Source organism: Thamnophis sirtalis, unplaced genomic scaffold (assembly GCF_051295495.1).
Source record: "Thamnophis sirtalis isolate CommonGarterSnake01/CBP01778 unplaced genomic scaffold, rThaSir2_p1.2 scaffold_6, whole genome shotgun sequence".
NCBI lineage: Eukaryota > Metazoa > Chordata > Lepidosauria > Squamata > Natricidae > Thamnophis > Thamnophis sirtalis.
Window position 1 is genome coordinate 45,407,620 of NW_028261386.1, and position 21,269 is coordinate 45,428,888.

At 39.2% G+C, this 21,269-nt stretch overlaps 1 protein-coding gene across 1 annotated transcript in view; it reads left to right on the forward strand.

The window, feature by feature from the left end:
* Positions 1-285: 285 nt before the first annotated feature.
* VASH2 (vasohibin 2) overlaps positions 286-21,269 on the forward strand; it is a 33,402-nt gene continuing 12,418 nt past the window's right edge. The window contains exons 1-6 of the mRNA XM_087717769.1: positions 286-420; positions 1,882-2,334; positions 7,456-7,544; positions 9,720-9,776; positions 15,412-15,486; positions 19,245-19,626. Coding sequence (XP_087573895.1) covers positions 2,059-2,334; positions 7,456-7,544; positions 9,720-9,776; positions 15,412-15,486; positions 19,245-19,626 — 879 coding nt within the window. The 5' untranslated portion in view covers positions 286-420; positions 1,882-2,058. The remainder of the gene's footprint in view (positions 421-1,881; positions 2,335-7,455; positions 7,545-9,719; positions 9,777-15,411; positions 15,487-19,244; positions 19,627-21,269) is intronic.

The window sequence follows — 21,269 nt, forward strand, 5'->3', positions numbered from 1 at the left end:
ATAAATAATCAAACAGTTTACTTAACTTGATGTACCTCGTGGGTACGCCTATAAATTCTTACTTCCTGAGGAAAGCCCCCCGTCCGAGCTCGTATTGATAGGACTGAGGGGGTTTGAGATGCTAACCGATTAGATTTCCCGGGCTGGCCTTGTTAGCCTGCCGACCTTCCGACCAATCAGAAGTGTGCAACGCCTCTATGAGCTGCTTCCCGACTCTCTTAAGTCCGCCTCTCTTTGTTGCGGCGCCCAATGGGGACGCTCCGAATGTCGGCAGCTGCCGGGTAACATGGTTACATGTCAGAGAGTAACACTTGATCATGGAACATGGACTAAGGCGAAGGCGTCCGAGTCAGCTGCAGGAGCAGCATCAGCCGCAGCCGCCTGGAGAGGCTCCGGCGCAATGAATCCTCTCGCGATCGGGTAAGACTAACAGCAGCGCAGCGGGAACGGGAGAATGGGTGGGGTCCTGGTAGCCGAGCGAGCGATTGGGGGGTGAGGGCGAACCCTCTCCTTGAGGAAAAGAAAAGGCTTGCGGTTTCTGGGCCAGCCAGCCCCCGCAAAAAACCCTCGCCCCCCTTTGGCTTCGTTTCACACGCACGTATTCCAGCACTTAAACCATCCCGCTGGGAGGTTGCCAAAAGGATGGGGAAGCGTGCGTGCGTTTTCCTTTCCAGCAGTCCGATCCTGGTTGCTTACGCGCCGTTGTGCTTTCCAATCTCCGAACAATAAGGAGTAGGGGTGGTGAACGTGGGAATGCGCACGGAGAGCTGCTGGAATCTCCCCTCAGGACTCTCTTTCTGTGCACGCGTATGCGTGTGTTCCCCTTTGTGGATCCCGACTCCCAATCAAAAGGTGAGCCGGGATGCGGCGCCAACCTTCCTCTCTTGCAGATTTAACCGAGGATCTGGGCTTTGAAATCTAGGCGCTATAGCCCGCAAAGCTGAGACGTCCCGTTCCTTTTGTGAGACATTTCTCAGACTGAAAGGGAGGCTTTTGGCTGGCTGCTGTCGCCCCCTGCCGAGAGGCAGTCTGAGGATTGCTGTAGCAGAGCGAGCTCTTCTAGTGTCCTTTTGTTTGACAAGCGAATAGAGTAAAATCGGGCTTTTGAGGAAAGGCCCTGCTGTCGTTTGCTATTTCCAGCTGATAACAAGGCTACCCGGTGGCTGTGTTCACACCACCCGCTTAATCGGGTCAAAGACTTCAGCTTGCATGTGCACAGCATGCAGCATCCTAAGCTTGGTTACTATTAACCTTGCTGGGAATTGGGGTGGGGGTGGCGAGGCTTGCCCTGTTTTGCTTTGCTCATTTGGTTAGTAGAGGATTCTGTGTGGCATGCAAAGCAAGTGAGGCTTGTGAGGGAGATTTTGATGAATAAAAATAAAAACCATGCTAAGGAAGGAATGTTACAGTCCCTGCAAAATCTCTGAAAAAGGATTGTTTTCTCTAAGTTTTGAGGGTTTTTTTTGAGTTTTATTAGTATTTGTAGGCCGCCCTTTTCCCTGAGGGGACTCAGGGCGGCTCACATAAAACCAGGGAGGGGGAATACAAACATCAAGATAGAGACATATAATAAAACGGTGGGCAACATACATTCATCATTCGGGAGGGGTAACTATTCCTATCCCCAGGCCTGACGGGCGAGCCAGTTCTTCAAGGCTATGCGGTTCTATGCAGTTCTCTAAGCCTGTCTTCTTCAACCTGATGCTCTCCGTATGTCTTTGATTGCAGTACTCATCATCCCCAGGCACCCTGGATTGTACCACTACATTGGGGATAATAAAAGTTGTAGTTTGACATGGCTGGAAGGCCCTTGGTGGGAAGGTTGAGCTTGGCTGCTTGATGCTGCTGATACCATGTTCTCCACTCCTTGTGTCTTTGTAGACTCTGCTTCTATAAGGAACAAGCCCTCCACCACCTGCTTGGTGGCTGCTAGCAAGCGATTTCATGTCAGCCTCATTCAATTGGCGGGAGCAGGGAGCAGAATGGAGCAAGCTTGCTTGACGGGACACTGACCAGGGTCTGTCTTCTGTCGGACTGCTGGTTCCTTGAGAGCTCACAATGACTGGTTCTGGCTCCAAAGCTTCCCACAATTCCCACTCCAAGGGAGACAAAGGGGGCCGTTCCAGAAGCTCCCACACTCGGACGCTCAGTACTGCCAACAACGGAGGCTCAGAAGAGGAAGACAAAGATGGAGGAACAGTATTCCTTGTCAACAAAAGTGGTTTTCCAATTGACGGGCAGACCTGGGAGAGAATGTGGGGGCATGTGGCGAAGGTCCACCCTTCGGGCAGAGAGATGGTGGAAACTATAAGGAGTGCTACTTTGCTTACAAAAGTAAGTTATGACTTTTCCCTCTGAGTCCTTGTTTTCTACTTAACAGTCTGACCAGGATGCATGAAGATTTCTTTGCTTGTTTATGTTACTTTTTTATGTGGCTATTTCCACTCTTCTACTTTCTACTATTTCTGCTTTCAACAGTGGGTGGGATGGGTGTTATTGCAAGAACTGATCTTCCCTGCTTCTTTTTGCAAGAAAAGAAGTAATGGTATACACTTGGAGTTTTATTAGCAATTGGTTAATTTTGATGAAACTTGGAAAAAGCCCAGAAATAGTCACACCTGGTTGGCATTTAAATAGGATATCATTTGGAAAGAAGACTGAAGTTAAAAATTATCCCAGAAGATAATGTGGGGAGGAGGGTGGGGGAGAATACTGCTACAGTGAAATTATATAAGTATATGTGGAGTAGTAAGCTTAACCTGGCTGGGAGAGGGGGGAGCTATCTATAGAAATAGAACTAAACAGAAATAAAAAGGTGTCTAGTACCTACTAAACTCTTGTTCTGGATTCTGAGAGCTGTTGAGATGTTTCAGATTTTTCTGTTTAGCCTTGAAGGCTAGAAAGTTGCTTGAAAAATAATTGAGTCCTACTCAATTCAAGATTTAAACTCCTTTTATTTGTGGAGGGGTAATTGTCTCTCAGCCTTGGCTGTACTTGCTTTCATAAACCCTTGAGACATGTATGAATGTAGTTCAACAGCTGCTCATTCTTTTCCCTGGAGGAAATATTTGTAGTTGCAACCAAAAGTGCTAACAGTTGTCACCTGGGCATTTCTATACCAAGGGCTTATTTTGAGCAGCTATTTGCTTTCTTCACATTTGAAAATGCGCAGTCTAGTTCCTTATCGCCAGGATCATTTGTGAAAGTTTGCAGCTCTGTGATAAGGAAGATGGGAAGAAATTGCAAGTGGCACAGCAGCTGAATTTGGCAGGAAAAACACCACTTTGCTGAGAGGTGCCAAGATGTTGGATTTAACAGGATGGAATTAGAAGCTTGCACTTAACCTACAAATAGTTGGTTTTCATACTCCCCTTTCTCACTCTGAACATCTGCATTACTCTCCTGTCACACTAGTTGCATGTCATGGCAGATTAAATTTGTCCTAGACCTGGTATGAACAATTTTGGCACTTTAGAATCAGCTGAAGTACAGTTTGCAACATCTCTTGCCATTGGACATGTGGGCAAGATTAATGGAAATTTGGCTTAGCAGTATCTAGCAGGGAACAGGTTGCTCACCTCTAGAAAGACTGTTTATGCAGGATCTTCAAAGTCCTATATGTCATCAAGTTGCTTTCAAATAGAGTTTCTCCATGACTATCCCTAACCTACTGAAGTCTTTTGACTTACTTCTTGATTCTCTAGGACGGGTTGGCAACCCGCGGCTCTGGAACCGCATGTGGCTCTTTCATCCCTCTACTGCAGTTCCCTGTCACCCAAAATATGTGTCACAATGTGCAACAATCGCCAGCATGCAATTTATTGAACTTTTCAACCCTGGGTAGCTTTTGTGGCTTTCTTTCCTGTGAGAAACAGATCCAACTGGCTGTTTGAATATTTAAGGTTGCCGACCCCTGCTCTAGGATGAACTAGAGTCCTATTGCCTTTGCGTGAGGGCAAGAAAAGTGTGGCAGAGTGACAAATGCAGAGTTATGGTGCCAGCCCTGTCCCTCTTCTATATGTCTCATGATGTCACCCATCTACAAAGTGGTGGAGATGATGACATGACATTTTCATTATTCTGGCAAAAGCAGTGAGAGCCTGTGGATGCTGCTGTGGTTGAACCTACTCTTTCCAATCTAAGTCAGCACCTGATTACTAGGCTGTCCCAGCTCTGAATGGTAAAACACGTACCAAAATACAGTGTCTCTGGTATATGTCATCTGAAAGAAATAGTCATTAGTGACATTTCCTAATTAGAGTATTATGGGGCAAGATTACTGCGGCTAAGTTTCCCTTTGGCTATGAAGGGATAAGAATCTGGGCTGAAGTAAGACAAAGCCAAACAGGTGCTGCCTTTATGTGTCATCTCCTTTCATTTGTCATCCTAATTCTGTACCACGTAACCTGTGACTGGAGAGCTCTGATGATTGATAAAACAGCTGCCAATCAAAGGATGGAAACACTTGCAATGGATACTCTTCAGAGACAGCAGCCCTTCCAGCCACCTGTCCTGTCTGTAAGCCCAAATGCTGAAGAAGAATCTTGGGTGGGGTTCTTCACTCTTTCCTCTTGTATCTTAGCAGATATAGGCAAGGGTAGCATTGCTGGGAACAGCCTGCTGGATTTGTTTTCCTCCTGTAGCATTGCTCTGGTGATAGGAACCAGACTTGGGAAAATCTTGCTGTGTTATAAGAAGCATATATTATAGCAATAATGGACGCGGTGGCTCAGTGGCTAAGACATTGAGCTTGTCAATCAGCAAGGTAGGCAGTTCGGTGGTTCGAATCCCTAGCACCCCATAACGAAGTGACCTTCTATTACTTGTCCCAGCTTCTGCCAACCTAGCAGTTCAAAAGCATGTAAAATGCAAGTAGAAAAATAGGGACCATTTTTGCTGGGGAAGGTAACAGCGTTCCGTACGCCTTCAGCATTTAGTCATGCCAGCCACATGATCACAGAGACATCTTCAGACAGCGCTGGCTCTTCGGCTTTGAAATGGAGATGAGAACCGCCCCCCGCCAGAGTCAGGAACAACTAGCACATATGTGCGAGGGGAACTTTTACCTTATTATACCAATGAAGAAACTAACAAGTGGCCAAATCAAGATCTTGGCATTTTGAAAATTCATTTGTCTGTGCAATAGAAGCATACTTTTCTCTGTTTTACTAATAGGATCAAATTAAAGAGAAAATGGGGGACTGAGTTATGGATGGCACGTCATCCTTTTCTTTTAACAAAGTCCCTATTGTAAGCAGCAAGCACAAGAACTGTGTAAAGAAATACAGAATTGAAACCAAATAATTTTGCAGCACAACACTACTAATTTTCTCATTGCAATACATCTGCTACATGGAGATCTCAGGCAAGACAAAACTATCTTTGTGAGTCAGTGGATCTGACAATAAGGCCTCACAATATGGTTGCATGACAGTTGGTGGGCTTGTTCATAAAATGAGTGTCATGATGGGCCCAGCCAGTTTAACAGTACCAATTTATTGTAAGGCAAACTGCTGGGGTTGTTTCTTAGCCACCTTTTCAGCTTCCCAGGAAACTCTACCATGCCAGTTTAGCTTAGTTTTAGTTTTCTTTGCTAGGTACATGGGAACAGGCCACAGGACTGCAGCCATTGGGTTCCAGAGACATTCTTGAAAATGGAGATAATAAGACAGGATGCTTCACATTATATAATTAATATATTCTAAACCCAATTAAAACAGGTGGGGGAGGGATTCTGGGGAGAAATCCAATGGCATTTCTAATTTACTTCAGTATCACCTCTTTAATGCTTATAGCAATAGCACTTATATACTGTTTCACAGTGTTTTACAGCCCTCTATAAACGGTTTAGGAGTCAGCATATATTTCCCCCAACAATTTGGGTCCTCATTTTTCTGACTGTGGAAGGGTGGAAGGCTGAGTCAACCTTGAGCTAATAACTTGTCCTAAGTTAGTGAAGATTGGTCTGTTTTTGTTTTGTTTATCTGATACTTCATTTTTAAATATATGAAGGTGCATCTAAGTGATTTATTGTGCTTCTTGCCTAATTGGCAACATGTACAGATTTTTGGCAGACCCTCCCACCCTTGTGTTGGTGTCTTCAAAAAGAGGCATGAGGGGAATCATAGAGTCACAGGGCAGAAATTATCCAGCCTTGAATTAAAAGATTAAGGGAAAATGCTGATCTACTTATAAATCATGCTGCTGGGGTAATGACTGGCAGACCATCAGGTGAATCTCTGTCATTTACACTATATGTTACTACTAAATGTTACTACTAAAGGAAGAAAATTACCACCAACTTTTATCAGTATAAGCAGTGTAAACCAGACTCTTGATATTTGCCTTTCTTGCCCCACTGGCCAAAGTACTTGTATCGTTGTGATGAATGTAATAAAGCCCTCTCAAACTGAAAATCTCCTAGGATACTTGTACCATTCCCATCACTCCCAGTCTATATGGTCATTGGTGGACATGTACCGAGGAATGATGAGAATTGTACTAACTATAAAATATCTGAAAGATCATGGCATGCATGACAATGAGAACTGTACATTAAATAGAAAAAATGCTTGCTTCGTAGTTACACTGATAACCACTGAATGATTAGAGCCTGTCATTGAGCCCAAAATACTAAGTTGAAGATGAGAAATATGAGCAGGAAAGACTTCCTGAAAGCCTTGTGCAGTGGGAAAATAGGATTAGATACCAAGGCATAGATGGATAATACATCCAAGAATCTGAAACACATTATAAATATTTGGAGGTTAGCATCACATTTAAAGGAATAGGCAACTATTGTGTTTTCTGTACCTATATCAAATTATGAGTCTGCACATATACAATCTTAGTTATTGTGTTTTCCAGGTACAATAATTGTTTCTAAGTTGCTCTTTAAAGATTTATTCTTCATTTTTTCTTAATATTTTCATGCCAAGGAAATTGGACAGTTTGCTTCTGCTTTAGATGCTCAGCGTAGTACTTGTTAATAGACAATGTCCCTTTGTTTCTGTTCACTTGTCAATTACTAGCACAGAATTGTGACATATGAATCTCAGAAGGACCTTCTTTCTCCAGTTGCATGAACAGCTGTATGAATATTCTGAGGTTTGGAGCAGGGAGGAAGTTGAGAGATGGCAAATGGTCTTCTGTGGATTATACCTTAATTTGGCAAAATTGGCTTGAAACTAAGGGAAGACAAACCTTAAGCAAGTTATGACTTCTTTCAGACAATGAATGCTCCCGCTGCACATTGCACACCTACCTGGGAATAAATCCCATTTTGCTAAGTGGGTATTAATCTGATAAAATACAGGGACAGGATTTGCATTAGCAGAGGTCATTTTAGCTCTCACATTGCAGTCCAGCTCTTCTTCCCTGCTCCACTAAAACAGGTTTGGCTGTCTACCTCAAATAATGACCTCTCCCAACTTGTCTCTGTCTCATTTTATGCAGCCTTCTGTGCCGTCGGTGCCAAATTACAAGGCTTCCATGATGATCCCAGACTGGCTTCAGGCAATACAGAATTACATGAAGATGCTGCAGTATCCTTTATTTTTGGTTTTTTAAAAGAGCTTCTTCTATTAAGCTTATTAGTTGAGGAAAATAGAAGGGAATGGATAATTTAGTAGAGAACCAAGATGACGTGAGGAACAATAAGGAATGAAAAGTGCTGTTGCTTTATTTTCCAGCATTTATATAGCTTTATGAGATTACTTAAGCGTGAGGTATTGCCCTTGGCCTTGGAATGCCATATATAGCTTTAAAAGCACATAAGAGGTTGTAATTGATGCAGGAGACAGAACAGTTATCAGATTTTTTGTGTGATCGTGACACATAGAGTGTCTAACCTCAGGCATGGAATATCTACCTTTGATGAACCCAACCCTTCCTTCAGGAACTAGATAGCACCCGTGCCAAGGACTCAATGCTGCGAAATAAGTTGCCTTATTGCAGACAAGAAAGAATTCATGTATATGAAGATAATCTGACTACTACAGAGCACACAAGGGAAGCCTTTATATATACAAAATAAAGGTTTTAAATTTTAAGCATTGTTCTATTGTCCTATTCAGTCAATGGACTGTAGCTATGCTTTCCCCATACTTGAGATTAGAATGCTCCTTCTCTCTATCTGGCCTAAACAGAACTGGTTCCAATCTGATTAGCTTCAACCCTGACAGGGGCTCATTGGGATAACAATACAGAGGCATCTAGGGCAATATATTGTGTCAGTAGAAATAGGTGATATGCATTCTTATAGCATGAGATGTGGTTGGTGGCCTAAAAAAAAGGATTGGACCTATTCATGAAAGCCATGGGAATCAATGGCTGTTAGCCTTGATGCCAGTGTTTCTGTCTCTGATATGCCTGGAGATTTCCTTAGGCAATTGATTGGCCATTGTGAAAACAGGCTGCTGGACTGGATGGGCCAAATGTACGATCAGCACGATTCTGCTTATATTATGTTTACTGCACTGTTTCAGTAATAATACTTGCGGAAAAGGTTTTAGAATAATGATTAATTACAAACGAAATATAAGTCAGCAACATGATTTGGTTAAGGCAATTTTAGGCTGCATAAATACTAGTTTCCAAATCACAGAATGTAATTATTCTGCTCAAATTTATTTTTATCAGAATCCTGCTTAAATACTACTCAGATTCTCAACACCATAATTTAAGGAGGATTCTGAGAAATCTGAACAGATTCAGAAAGGGCAGCAAAGACATGTTGGAAAGTATGTTCATATAGAGAAAGGTCTAGACCTATTCTCATTGCAGAGCACAGGAGATAAAACAGTGGATTTAAGTTATAGGAAGATAGATTCTGAATATTACAAAAAAATTCTGAACAGGTCAAATCACAATCCAATTGACTCAGATTACAGGTTCTCCTTCATTAAATATAATCAAGGGGAGGCTAAAGAGCCATCTGGCTGAGATGCTTTGATTTGGATTCTTGTTCTGAGCAGAAAGTTGAACTTAATGGCCTAAATAGCCTCTTATGATATCCATTCTGGATTTTGACTGGAGAGAAATCCTGATTTTCAATAATTGTAGCAATTTGGATAGTACTTCCAAGCATGCTGTTAGAAAAGCATCTATGTGTGAATAATCATGCAGAGACTATCTAAGTAACTCTCAAAGTAGTTTCACAATGCCTTCTGAAAGATGTAGGTTTTTCAGTATTTGGACGAGTAATTGTTTGCTTATAACATTAGGAAGGGAATGGTTTTATAGCCTATTAGATTATTTCTTAGGCCCATCAGGAAGAAAGCTGTCAAAAGGCTAAATCAAGAACCATGGTGGGAAAAAAATGAAACATATCTTATCAAAGAGGACAATACTACTGAAGCAAAGACCTAGCCCGAAACACACTCTCTCTCTCTCTCCCTCTCCCTCTCCCTCTCTCTCTCCCTCTCCCTCCCTCTGTGTGTGTATGTGTGTGTGTGTGTGTGTGTGTGTGTTTATTACTCCATGGATAGTTGCATTTATTACTGAAGATTGTGGTATAAAGGTATGGACAAAGGATGATCTGGTAGTGTCTAGTGGTTCAAGTGAATTAAATTATCTTTCTTAGTTATATTTCAGTGTATATATTGTATTTCTTTGTATTTCTTGAAGAGATTGTGACAAGTTCTTTTATTTGAATCTTACACGTGTACTATTGCTTTCTTCATTTTTGCAATCACTTTGTCTTAACAAATGAAATCCAGATACAACCATACGGGAACTCAATTCTTTGAAATTAGGAAAACAAGACCTCTAAGTGGGTATGTAACATTGTGCAGAAAATACGATTTTCTAACTGACTTGTGATTTTCACACAGGAGCTTGCAAACCTAATAAATGGCCCCAACAGATAAAATAGCGCAATGGTTGTTGACAGCATGCATCACAGACTCTTCTTGAATATTTCATCATGTCTCAAATTACACATCCAACCCATCTCTATTCTCAGTTTTCAATGATGCATCACCATCAAACCACAAAGTCAACAGTTTATACGTCTTTTGTTGCATGTATTGTCTGCGGTTTTCCTTCTGCTGCACAAGAAGTAAAGAAGAATCCATCTAATATAAATGTAGTTAACCTGTATCCCTCAGGCCATATGTGGACCAAAAAAGCACAGATCTCGAATGTGAGATCCCCTTTTCCATTTGGAGTGGTGGTGGTGGTGGGGAGGGGTGAAAAGGCTAAGAATGAAATGAATGCCTTAAACCTTGGGACTTCTTAAAACACCTACAAAGTCCCCAAAATGGGAAAAATGATTCTGAAAATGTTACTTCCTTTCATCTTCTGTTGATGTAACAGTGACATTGAGCATACTTCTGTGTCTGTAAGGCAGGACCGAAGGGGGAACTGTAGCATGTATGAAAAACGTTTTCTTACTTTTAGTCTAGACTCTAGAGGAAAAGTCATGAACCTAGATAGTCTTTCTTAGTCTTTCAGATATTTAGACTTTCTCCTATAATACTCAACCATCATGTTTATCAACACCCCAGGTACAAGCATCTGTACTAGAGACATACAAAAACCAAATGATATGGACTCCTGCTATTGGTTTGCCTCGTTGGCTGTGGTGGTAGCTTCCCAACATCTTGAATAGACTATTAGTCTCACTTAGAGCTGTGAAGATTGGACTAGGACAGTGTTTCTCAAACTAGCCAGCATGTCTGTTTGGAGAATTCTGGGAATTGAAGTCCATGCATCTTAGTTGCCACGTTTGAGAAACACTGGATTAGGACCTTTGTCCACAGAAGATGTGTGTGTGGTGTATTCATTCTGAAAACAAAGGGGAAAAAGAAAACAAAGATTTTTTGTACAAGCAACATTTGCACAGAACTTGACAGTTGTCTCCGCTGAAAAATGTACCCATTGTTACTGAATGCTTTGCTTACCCATCTGTGATGAGATGCATATTAAAGTTTACATGCTGCTTTTTCTATTGACAATGAAAGTGGCCCTGGCACATCTAACTCAAAGCTTTTTATTAAGGTTTGTCACATAGTCGGACACATGTTAAACTGCATTTGGCATTTTTATTTACCTAACAAGTCATTATTATGGTTGGTCAGCCAGATGTTTAGGCTGGAGTTGGCATTTTTATCCACTTATTGTGTCTTTCTCAAGGATTTGGGATTGGCAGATGATGTTGTTTGATGATGTTAAAAATATCATTGCAGGATGTACTGTAAGTTGTTCCAAGTAAAGCTACCTTTTGTAATTGACTATAGTGATTTTTTCAGTGCTGATGGTGTTCAGATGGTACTCCAGTTGTTTTATGATATTATTAAAAAAACTTTGTATAGCAGTTAAAGTGCCCTTCCCTCCTTCAAAATAAACTACACATAATTATTGAAATTATTTATTGAAATTATTTCACATATAATGAAATTATTTCACATATAATGAATATTTCACACATATTATCATACATAATAAAATTATTTGTTACCTTGCAATTTACATATGAAAGAACCAGCAACCTCTCATGATATGGAACAGAGGTGCCTAGTTTCTTTTCAGTCTTTCAATACTTAGCAGGAAGAATTTATCTTTCATTTATCCTACAAATGACAAATGTAAAACTAAATAATACTTAACTTTAACAAGCGTGATACAGGATTATTGTAATTAGGAAAGAATATAAATTTGCTGAGGCCACATTTGAATGTGAACATACACTCTGAATGTATCCTAAAATATGCCCAAGAGAACTCATGTTACATTCTTGCCCATGGAAATACAATACAATACAATAGCAGAGTTGGAAGGGACCTTGGAGGTCTTCTAGTCCAAACCCCTGCCTAGGCAGAAAGCCCTATACCGTTTCAGGCAAATGGCTATCCAACATCTTAAAGACTTCCAGTGTTGGGGCATTCACAACTTCTGGAGGCAAGCTGTTCCACTGATTAATAGTTCTAACTGTCAGGAAATTTCTCCTCAGTTCTAAGTTGCTTCTCGCCTTGATTAGTTTCCACCCATTGCTTCTTGTTCTACCCTCAGGTGCCTTGGAGAATAGTTTGACTCCCTCTTCTTTGTGGCAACCCCTGAGATATTGGAACACTGCTATCATGTCTCCGCTAGTCCTTCTTTCTATTAAACTAGACATACCCAGTTCCTACAACCGTTCTTCATATGTTTTAGTCTCCAGTCCCCTAATCATCTTTGTTGCTCTTCTCTGCACTCTTTTTAGAGTCTCCACATCTTTTCTACATTGTGGTGACCAAAACTGAATGCAGTATTCCAAGTGTGGCCTTACCAAGGCACACTTAGAATAATTCAAAGGATTCTGAGTTCCAGCACTTGCAGCACTTTGCAAATATGGAAAGGTCCTCTTAATGCAGCCCTATATTTTTAATAATATAATATAAGATGACCTATCTCTGCCGCCAAGTAGGATACCACAGAGGTACAGCAAGAAGCCTATATACTTGTATCAGGGAGAGGAATAAGACTTTAGTTTATTCATTGATTTCTGGTAGGTTTCTGGTAAGTTTCCACGTACAATTTAAAGTGCTGGGTTTAGCATATAAACCCCAACATGGCTTAATTCCAGATATCATCAAGACAATCTCTTCCAACGAAGAATGGCTCATTCTTGATATATTTCTCCTAAGAAGGATTGTTAAATATCTCCTCTGAGGTTGCTAGAGAGAGGGCCCAGAAATCAAGTTTCTTAGTAGCAGCTTCTTCCCTTTGGAATACCCTTTATTCCTCCAGAGATTTAGTACTTGATACTCACCTGATGCAGCTCAGGAAGGCCGTGAAAATGTTCTGTGGAACCTGCAGGAGAAGAGCAAGCTGAGTTGGAAGATGGGATTAAATGTGTCATCAGTTTGTAGTCATTGTTTTGCTACAATAGACCTAAGTCCAGCCCCCTGTGAATTCTTTGAGGGTATGCATGCTTATGTATGTATGTACATACAGAGATATAGATACTAATACGTATCTCTATAGTAGTTCTGTGTGTGTGTGTGTGTGTGTGTGTGTGTATGTATGTATACACACCCACAAACACCCCCACACACAGAACTACTAATACAAATATGTGTATTCACATATCTATATGAACAACCATCTATTGTAAGGAGACATAGACATGAAATGATTATATTTGGAGGTTTGTGTGTACGCGCGCATACACAGAGCGGACATTTTATGACTACACATATTTCAGATCATTTGGATGCCGTGGTTCAACTCATTGTTTATCTTGAACCATTTGTTTAGTGATCTCGGGCAGAATATGGAAAGATGTTTGAAGGTATTATATACAGTGTTTGGGAGCTTTGGCTAGGGCAGCAATTTTTAGCACAGCAGCCTGTGTGTCTGCATTTTTACAGTTGCATTTCTTTAGTGAGAATTGGAATGGTGGTGAAGCTTACAATTTAAAGAGCATCCCATAAATAACATCAGAGATAGAGGAGGCAGGATGGAATAGAAAATCATCATGGTAACATTTAATGTACCTAACTTTAGCTGCAATGAGTTATATATACACAAACAACTTGAATCAAAAACTTCAAGGAAAAAAAGGATTTTAAAAATTTTAAATAAATGTTAAAAATTAAAGTCTGCACATGCTACATAATTATTATATTATGTATTTTGAGCCTAGAGATCTCTCCGAAACAGTACAGTAATATATTTGTAGCATTTATTTAAATAGCAATTGCAAAGATAGTCTCAATCATGGCTATCTTTCTAGTTCATTAATGTTTAGAAAAATCAATATGCCAATTTTTAACAAATGCTTTTTCCAGTTTTTTTAAATGTTACTGGATCATATTTTTATAACATAATATTTTTTTAAAAAAGAGTGGAAACCTAAAGGTTTTCAAATTGCTGCTATAAGAACATTACATTAACCTAAAACCGATTGAAAGGTTTCAGTTTACATTGTGGATCTCAGTTGTTTTGGTTTTTATTATTTCAGGAGCAGTAATTGGCAATCTGTAAATAAATACAGATTTAATACTAAATATTCTTTTAAATAATTATTTGGATTATTTTTTAGTGATCACTTAGATGAGTCGGTGGGATGAACACAATAAATCTTCAATATCTGTTAGTATGCAAAGTCAGTTGTTTCCTTTTTAACCTGCAGCAAATAAGCTGTGATTATTAGCGCAAGGGAAGCTATTGTCTTAGAAGATAACAACTAGTCTTCAAATTTGTACTAAAGAGATGTAATTAAGCATAGTAAATGTCAGTTTACTCTGGAACTCCCCCAGAACTCTGGATTTTGCTATGCATTTAACTATATATATTTTGGTACACTATGAGGTCTTCAAGGTATCCAGAAGAATCTTGGCAGTATTTTTAGTGTTACCATTTCCCTTTTAATTTAGAAAAGGCTGCTCTGTATTTATCTATAGGAGTTTTCATGTGCTGCTGAAAAAAAGGGGATAGGTCATGTAAGCTTTTTTTAATGGAAGGGCATCTATAAGAGTAAGAAGCTGCAGCAGCCAAACTAATTTAGTCCCTTCATGATATCAGTTCCTTGAATGATGATATTCTCAGACAAATGACTCCTGTTGCTAGGCAGGTAGAAATGATTTTTTTTCCTAATAAAAAAATCATAACAAAAAAAAATAAGAAAGTTCCAAATACTGTAGCAGTGTAAATATTGTAAATACTGTACAGTGGCTATTTCCAGGATTTAGATAGTGATCTAAACTCTTGGCCAAGTATCAACAGAACAATGGGCATATTCCAAAGCAGCTGCTCCTTTTGCTGCTGCTGTCACAAGGTTTATTTATTTACATATATTTTGTAAGCAGAAATTTTCTATTTGCACAAAATCTGACAATCAAGAAAAAAAAAGTATTTGCATAACACCATACTATTTCAGAATGAGGAAACTGGAATCTGGTATGATGCATTTTACCCAGCCATACTGTCAGTCAGTTTGGCAACTGCATAATAAAAGCTTCATCTGGAAACGTTCTAGGATTTGGGAAATTACAATAAAGAATGGACAGATGAAATGGTTTGAACAGATTTGTCCATTGAAAGGCTCCTTTGTGCTGGGCCTCATAACTGTTAACTTAAGTAAGTTTAGACTCTGGATTTAATGTTGCATGAATTTTCAGTGATAAAATATATTACTTTATTTCCTGTAAAATGTGATAAATTGGTCCTGCTGCCTTTGGAAGCTGTTCTACTCATTCCCATGAATGGGACCCTGGATTCTTGCCCCAAGACCATCCATCCCTGAAATAAGGGCAGAACATAGGAAAGGGAGTGTTCTTCCTAAATAAATGTGGGGGTGGGGAGTCAATTTCTATATGCAAATAAGGCTACAGAATATGAAAATTCTTTTCAGACACAATTGTTTGTTTAAGCCATATTTTGTTTCCAAAAATTTAGCTTGCTTTCTCTTCCTTTATCATGTTTTAGGCTAATGGAATCAGCAAAAGAAATGACCAGGGAGTCTTTGCCAATCAAATGCCTTGAAGCAGTTATCCTAGGGATGTATCCTTTTGTTTTTAATTTGTTTGACCTTTTTAAATTAGAGAAGCAATAGAATTACTAGCTTGCTTGGCTGCTGTGTCAACATCAACATTAGGTGAGTCACCCTTTCCTTCTTTATTAAGGTCAAGGAATAGTGGGGGAAGAAAATACAGACATGAGTTGAATGAATACAGACATTTGAGATTCCTTGCAGGATAGCCAATCAAATAAATAATATTGGACTTAAGTGCTGGGTATATTGGATAAGTAAAAAAAAAGAAAGGAAAAGGGCAAAAGGTATTCCTGGAGATATCTAGACTAATTCAGGGAATGTGATTGCATAGCAAAAATAGATATTTGCATTTGGAAAAAATTATCTGCTCAAATTGAAAGAGAAATCAGATATAGATACATTTTCTGAACAACATTGAAGAAGCAAAGTTGAACAAACACTTAAAAATTATTTTGGGTAGCAGTTTTTGCCCCATAGCTATGCTTTTGAACAAATTTTAAAAACCGTTTGGTCTTCCTCAACAGAGAAAACAAGGGAGAAAGTTTTGCACATTGCTATTACAAATATTCCAAATTTGGTCACTTTGATATGGGATATTTGTGGCAGTTTGGAATCAGCTCCAAATCCATTCTCACAATTTTGGCAGAATCAGTGAGTGGAGTCAACATACGGTACTTACTAAATCTGCTGTGGTTTACATGAAACAACAACAAATCAATAGCAGGTAAATGAGGACTATCTATAGTCTTTCTGGCACATCTTTCCTGCATTATATCTTTTGAAATTATCTTATGTGGTGAGTAGTTCATTAACAAAATTAGCCTGTTGGCTGAAGGAACAGCTTACTACTTACAAGAAGTTTTGTTCATTTAGATGAATATTAAATTCTTTAAGAATAAAGCAGAGGAAAATGTATGTTGCCTCCTGTGACAAAGAGTTGCAGAAGGTTCCAATTGGTTTTCATGCAGAGTTCTTTGTACCCCCCCCCCAAACTTTTCAACCTCTGAATATGGTTTTTAAAATCCTTACCGTTAGATATTCTCTTCATCGTATTAAAAACAATTGTATGGTGTTGGGTTCAAAAAGATTGATGAACTTCTTTTTGATGTATGTAAGGTTCTTTATGCTATCTTTATGGCAAATGTACAAGATGGTATGAAGAGTCTTGAAAAAAGCAGTTTACATTGTCACCTCAATGTCCTGGCGATCCCAACGTTATTCCTGCCCCCTGAGGTAGCCTTGGTTTATTCCCAGGGTTTCATGGTTGTATCAGCTTTAGCAAAACGTTAGCAACTACAAAACATAAGAGGACTGCAAAGAGAGTCAGGACAAGGTGCATTATGTTGGCAATTCTTTATTATAATTACAAGGACTGGGCTCTCCTGCTAAAGCTCCCTTTTGTATAAAGGCATATAATATAATTGCAAATAATAAAAGAAACATGATAAAGAAGGTTTAAATATGATTTTAAGAAGTCTTTTGCCTTTATAGCCCTTGACTTATGACCTCAACCGAGCCCAACATTTCTGTTGTTAAGTGAAACGTTTGTTAAGTGAATTTTGCTCCATTTTACGAGGCTTCTTACCCCAGTTAAGTAAATCACTGTAGTTGTTAAATTAGTAATACAGTTGTTAAGTGAATCTGGCTTCCCGATTCACTTTGCCTATCAGGAGGTTGCAAAAAGTGATCACATGACCCCAGGACACTGCAACCGTCCTAAAAATGAGTCAGTTGCCAAATGGCTGAATTTTGATCATGTGAGCATCAGGATGCTGGAACAGTTGTGAGTGAAAAATGGTTATAAGTCAATTTTTACAGTACCTCTGAAACTTTGAACTGTCACTAAATGAACTGTTGTAAGTTGAGGACTACCTCTATTGATAATATGCAACATTTTAAAATTGACTCAGGAATGAACAGAGCTTTTAGATGTTTCTTCCTTTCTTTGGAAGATTACCATGCTTTAAATTACTGCATTGAAATCAAGCAGCCAAAAAGCCTGTTGGCCCAGGTGAGCTTTCCATACTCTGCAAAGAGACATGAAGCCTTAGGCAAGGCATTCTAGAAGGTAGACCAACTGCAGTCAGCATTCTGTTTCAGAGGCATTCCAGTTTGAACAAAGCAGGTAATAGGAAAAATTCTACGATGAACTTGGTTATGCAAAGGATCATATAGATGAAGTAATTTCAGATATACAAAAAGCCTGGTGCTTTAAATCGTTTCAACTCCTTTGTATTGAAGGCAGAATATAAAGTAGATCGGTTCAATACTCCCAGAATTTGATAGACACTAACATAAGGCAGAGCAATCAAGAAGTCCATTGCATAAAAGAACACAAGCTTTAAAATTCAACGTCTACATTGGCAATATATCTTAATGTACATCTAGAGTTCTGTATATCCTATTTAAAGTGTAAGCTTAAAAAGGAGCTATTTTAATTTGCCAGGAAAATTAATAGTGATGTCCTGGAAATTTTGAATGAAAGAAAGATAAATAGGGAAATATTAGAAATACCTTAATCCTGGAAAACTTTTTTATTTGCTTCCAATTAAAGCTGGAACTTTGACCAGGTTCAAATCTGGTGGAAGGCTAAGTGACAAATGACAATGATAGATGGTGTAGATGTTGAAATGGCTTGTCCTGTTAGTGTCTTTGTAGGATGTGATCTTATTTTTTTTAAGGAGAATGAAGTAGGAAGGGCAAGGAAATAACTGCAAATGCTGTAGAAGCCAGAAACTTATAACACTGTGAGCAAATACCTCCCACCAATTTACCTTAAAATAGCATTTTTATGCCTGCTTGTGTCATGCTCATCCTTCAGGCAAATATCAAACCAAACCTTTCCTAGATAGCATTGGGCCATTTGAAGAGAGTAGAAAGAAGTATTGCTTGGCTTTTTTTGAAAACAGAGTGGATAGAAATATTTTGAGATGGATTTCTTAATCTTTCAATTACATAAGACCAATTACTTTGGGAGGAGAAGAGGAATCTTGAGACTGAAATGTGGAGATTAGCAGAATTAAATCAGGAGTGTCCTTCAAAGCAGAAACAGGACACTGATCTACTGTATCAGAACAGTGGCTGTATCCTCTTGCTTCGACAATGAATGAAATGATAATGAAACTTTCAGGTTTTACTATTGTTTGCATCTAGGGACGAGGAAAATTGTTAAACAGAGGCTGGATATATTTTTCCTTTACACTAAGAGAATTTATATTATCCAGTGAAATGGAGAGAACCATTTGATTGGAAAGTTTGCAAGATTGGAATGTGTCATAAAAAAGGCATACACAGTGATGACTATGGGCTATGTGTGTGTCTAAACCTGATGTCAGGTGGAGCATTGCGATACAAACTGCCTTTTTGAACAGGGATGTGATTTCAATATGAACAAAAGGAATAAGGCTTGCATCACAACACTACTCTCTTTGTCATCTTGCTGATTTAGACACACACACAAAGTCCACTAGACATTGCTTGTCTTAACATCAGGGTCTTCAGCAGCTTGAAGGCCCCCGTATTCAATCTTTATTTTTGAACTGGACTTGGATTGATTTCACACAAAATATATCTTCAAGGAGTTTAAGCACATGGCCACACTAGAAAGACCTTTTATCTACCTTGGTTGGACAACAAACAGAGGGATAGATGGAGGAACAATGTGAATCAGTGGAAAAAAGCATCAGATTGGAGGTAGTAACCTGGAAAACATTTTCTATTATTTGGAGTCTTAGCTTTGTTGTTGCCTTGACCTGGCCCTTACCAGATACTTAACCAACGGGCAGTCTTCTGTGGAACGATTCCCAATCAGCTTTAAATCCCACTTCTCAGGAAGCAATTTTCATCACGTGGTGCTTGGAATTTATTTCAATGGCCGATATGGATCACTGGGCATGAGCCGAAGGTCAGAGTTGATGGACAAGCCCTTAGTCTACCGAACTCTGAGTGACCTCATCTTTGAGTTTGAAGACTCCTATAAAAAGTACTTACACTCGGTTAAAAAAGTGAAGATTGGATTGTATGTCCCTCATGAGCCTCACAGTTTTCAGCCCATCGAATGGAAGCAGTTGGTGCTTAATATGTCAAAGATGATGCGGACAGAGATAAGGAAGGAGTTGGAGAAATATGCCAGGGACATGAGGATGAAGGTATGTACTGTTTCTGTATGTACTGTTTCTGTGACATTTGGAAAGGGGCAGACGCTTAGTTCTCACAAATGGTTCTCAGTAGGATGAGCATGGGAAACTGTTTTGCTTGGGAAGGTTGTATATAAGGCAAGTTCCTGTATCATTCGGCTGATTTCATCAAAGATCAGTGAATATGACCTGATCTACCTGGATACTTTGCCATACTCCTATCCAATCCTGGAGCTAGCAGTATCTTATTGTATGTTTGGAATAGATCTGTGCTGTTCTGCTTTCCATTCAGCACTCATGCACAATATTCAAAGAAGGTTAGGAGATTTTCTTCACTGAAATTCCAGCCCTGACCATTGTCATCCAGTATGTAGCGGGGGGGGGGGGACAGAACGCAGGACAGGACGACCCTCCAGCTGGCATAACATCCTCTGCTTATTCCATGCCCTGCACTTTTTTCTCCACTTCCATTGATTCTTTTTTTTTTAGGCACTTGAAACTATTAATGGACCAACAGTAGTTGCAAAGGTTTTTTATTTAACTGTTGGCTTCCCCCTTAAAAGTTGTCCAGATTTATACAATTAGAATGCAGCCAGTGGATAAATTACTGCTGCACAGCTGGATTTTGAAAGTAGGGTTACTTGTGGGCAACACTTTCAATTGCATGCATTAAACCAAGCATGACCCCATCAGTTTGAAAGAGCCAGCTTTCTGGAGGAAATAATGCCAGATGTTTTGACCTTATAACTATTGTTTCCAATGGACGTTTGCATGCATGAATCCTACAACATTTAGCAAGAGGTACCCCCTGGGTTTGCCCAACTCTTGTTGAGCTATTTTCACTTTTTCTTTTTATTGGTGTTTGATTTCTGCAATATTGGAGTACTCTAAGGCTTTGATTTGTTGTATTGATGGTGCTTCAGAGAACAATTTCATTAGTAGTCATAGTTGTGTATAGACATGTATCTAAATCTATTGATGGAAAAGATTTTTCTGTGCAGGTTGATTTCCTCTAATATTTCACATCTTTGGCAGCAAAGTAGTGATATTATTTCTTAGATGTATTATTACCCTTTGCAGTAATGAGGTTTCTTCTCATTTACGTGTTTATGCTTAGAAAAATAATGCACTTCTTTTCATGTCTCCACACTTTGTCTCTGTTAGGGGTCTAATTTCCTACCATGGCCCTGTCTTCCAGCCCGTAGAATGCAAGCCATAGCAATTGAAAATGACTCAGCAAAGCACATCCCCTCTCTTTATAGGCAACTTGCAAATCTAGTGGGTTGTGGGATGTATAGGTGTGTGTCTACAGTATGTATATTCTCTTTAACAATATTTGTTTAATACCTAAACAAATAATTCCTTAGTAATTCTACATTGATTTAGCACATGGCTCCCATAAATACTTTCTTCTCACAATCAGCTAATAGAATCTATGCAAATTTGATTTTTTGGCTTTCAAACTTTACAGAATTTTTACTTTTATATCTGGGACAATGACACTGCGACATAGATTGTAGAGTTTAGTAACAGTCCTAATTTATTGAAGATTAACTTTCTCAATCAAGAAGCTAATTTCTACACTTCTGTTCCTATACCTGAGTAGTTTTTCTTCACTTACAAACATTCATTTAGTGACTATCCAAAGTTACAAT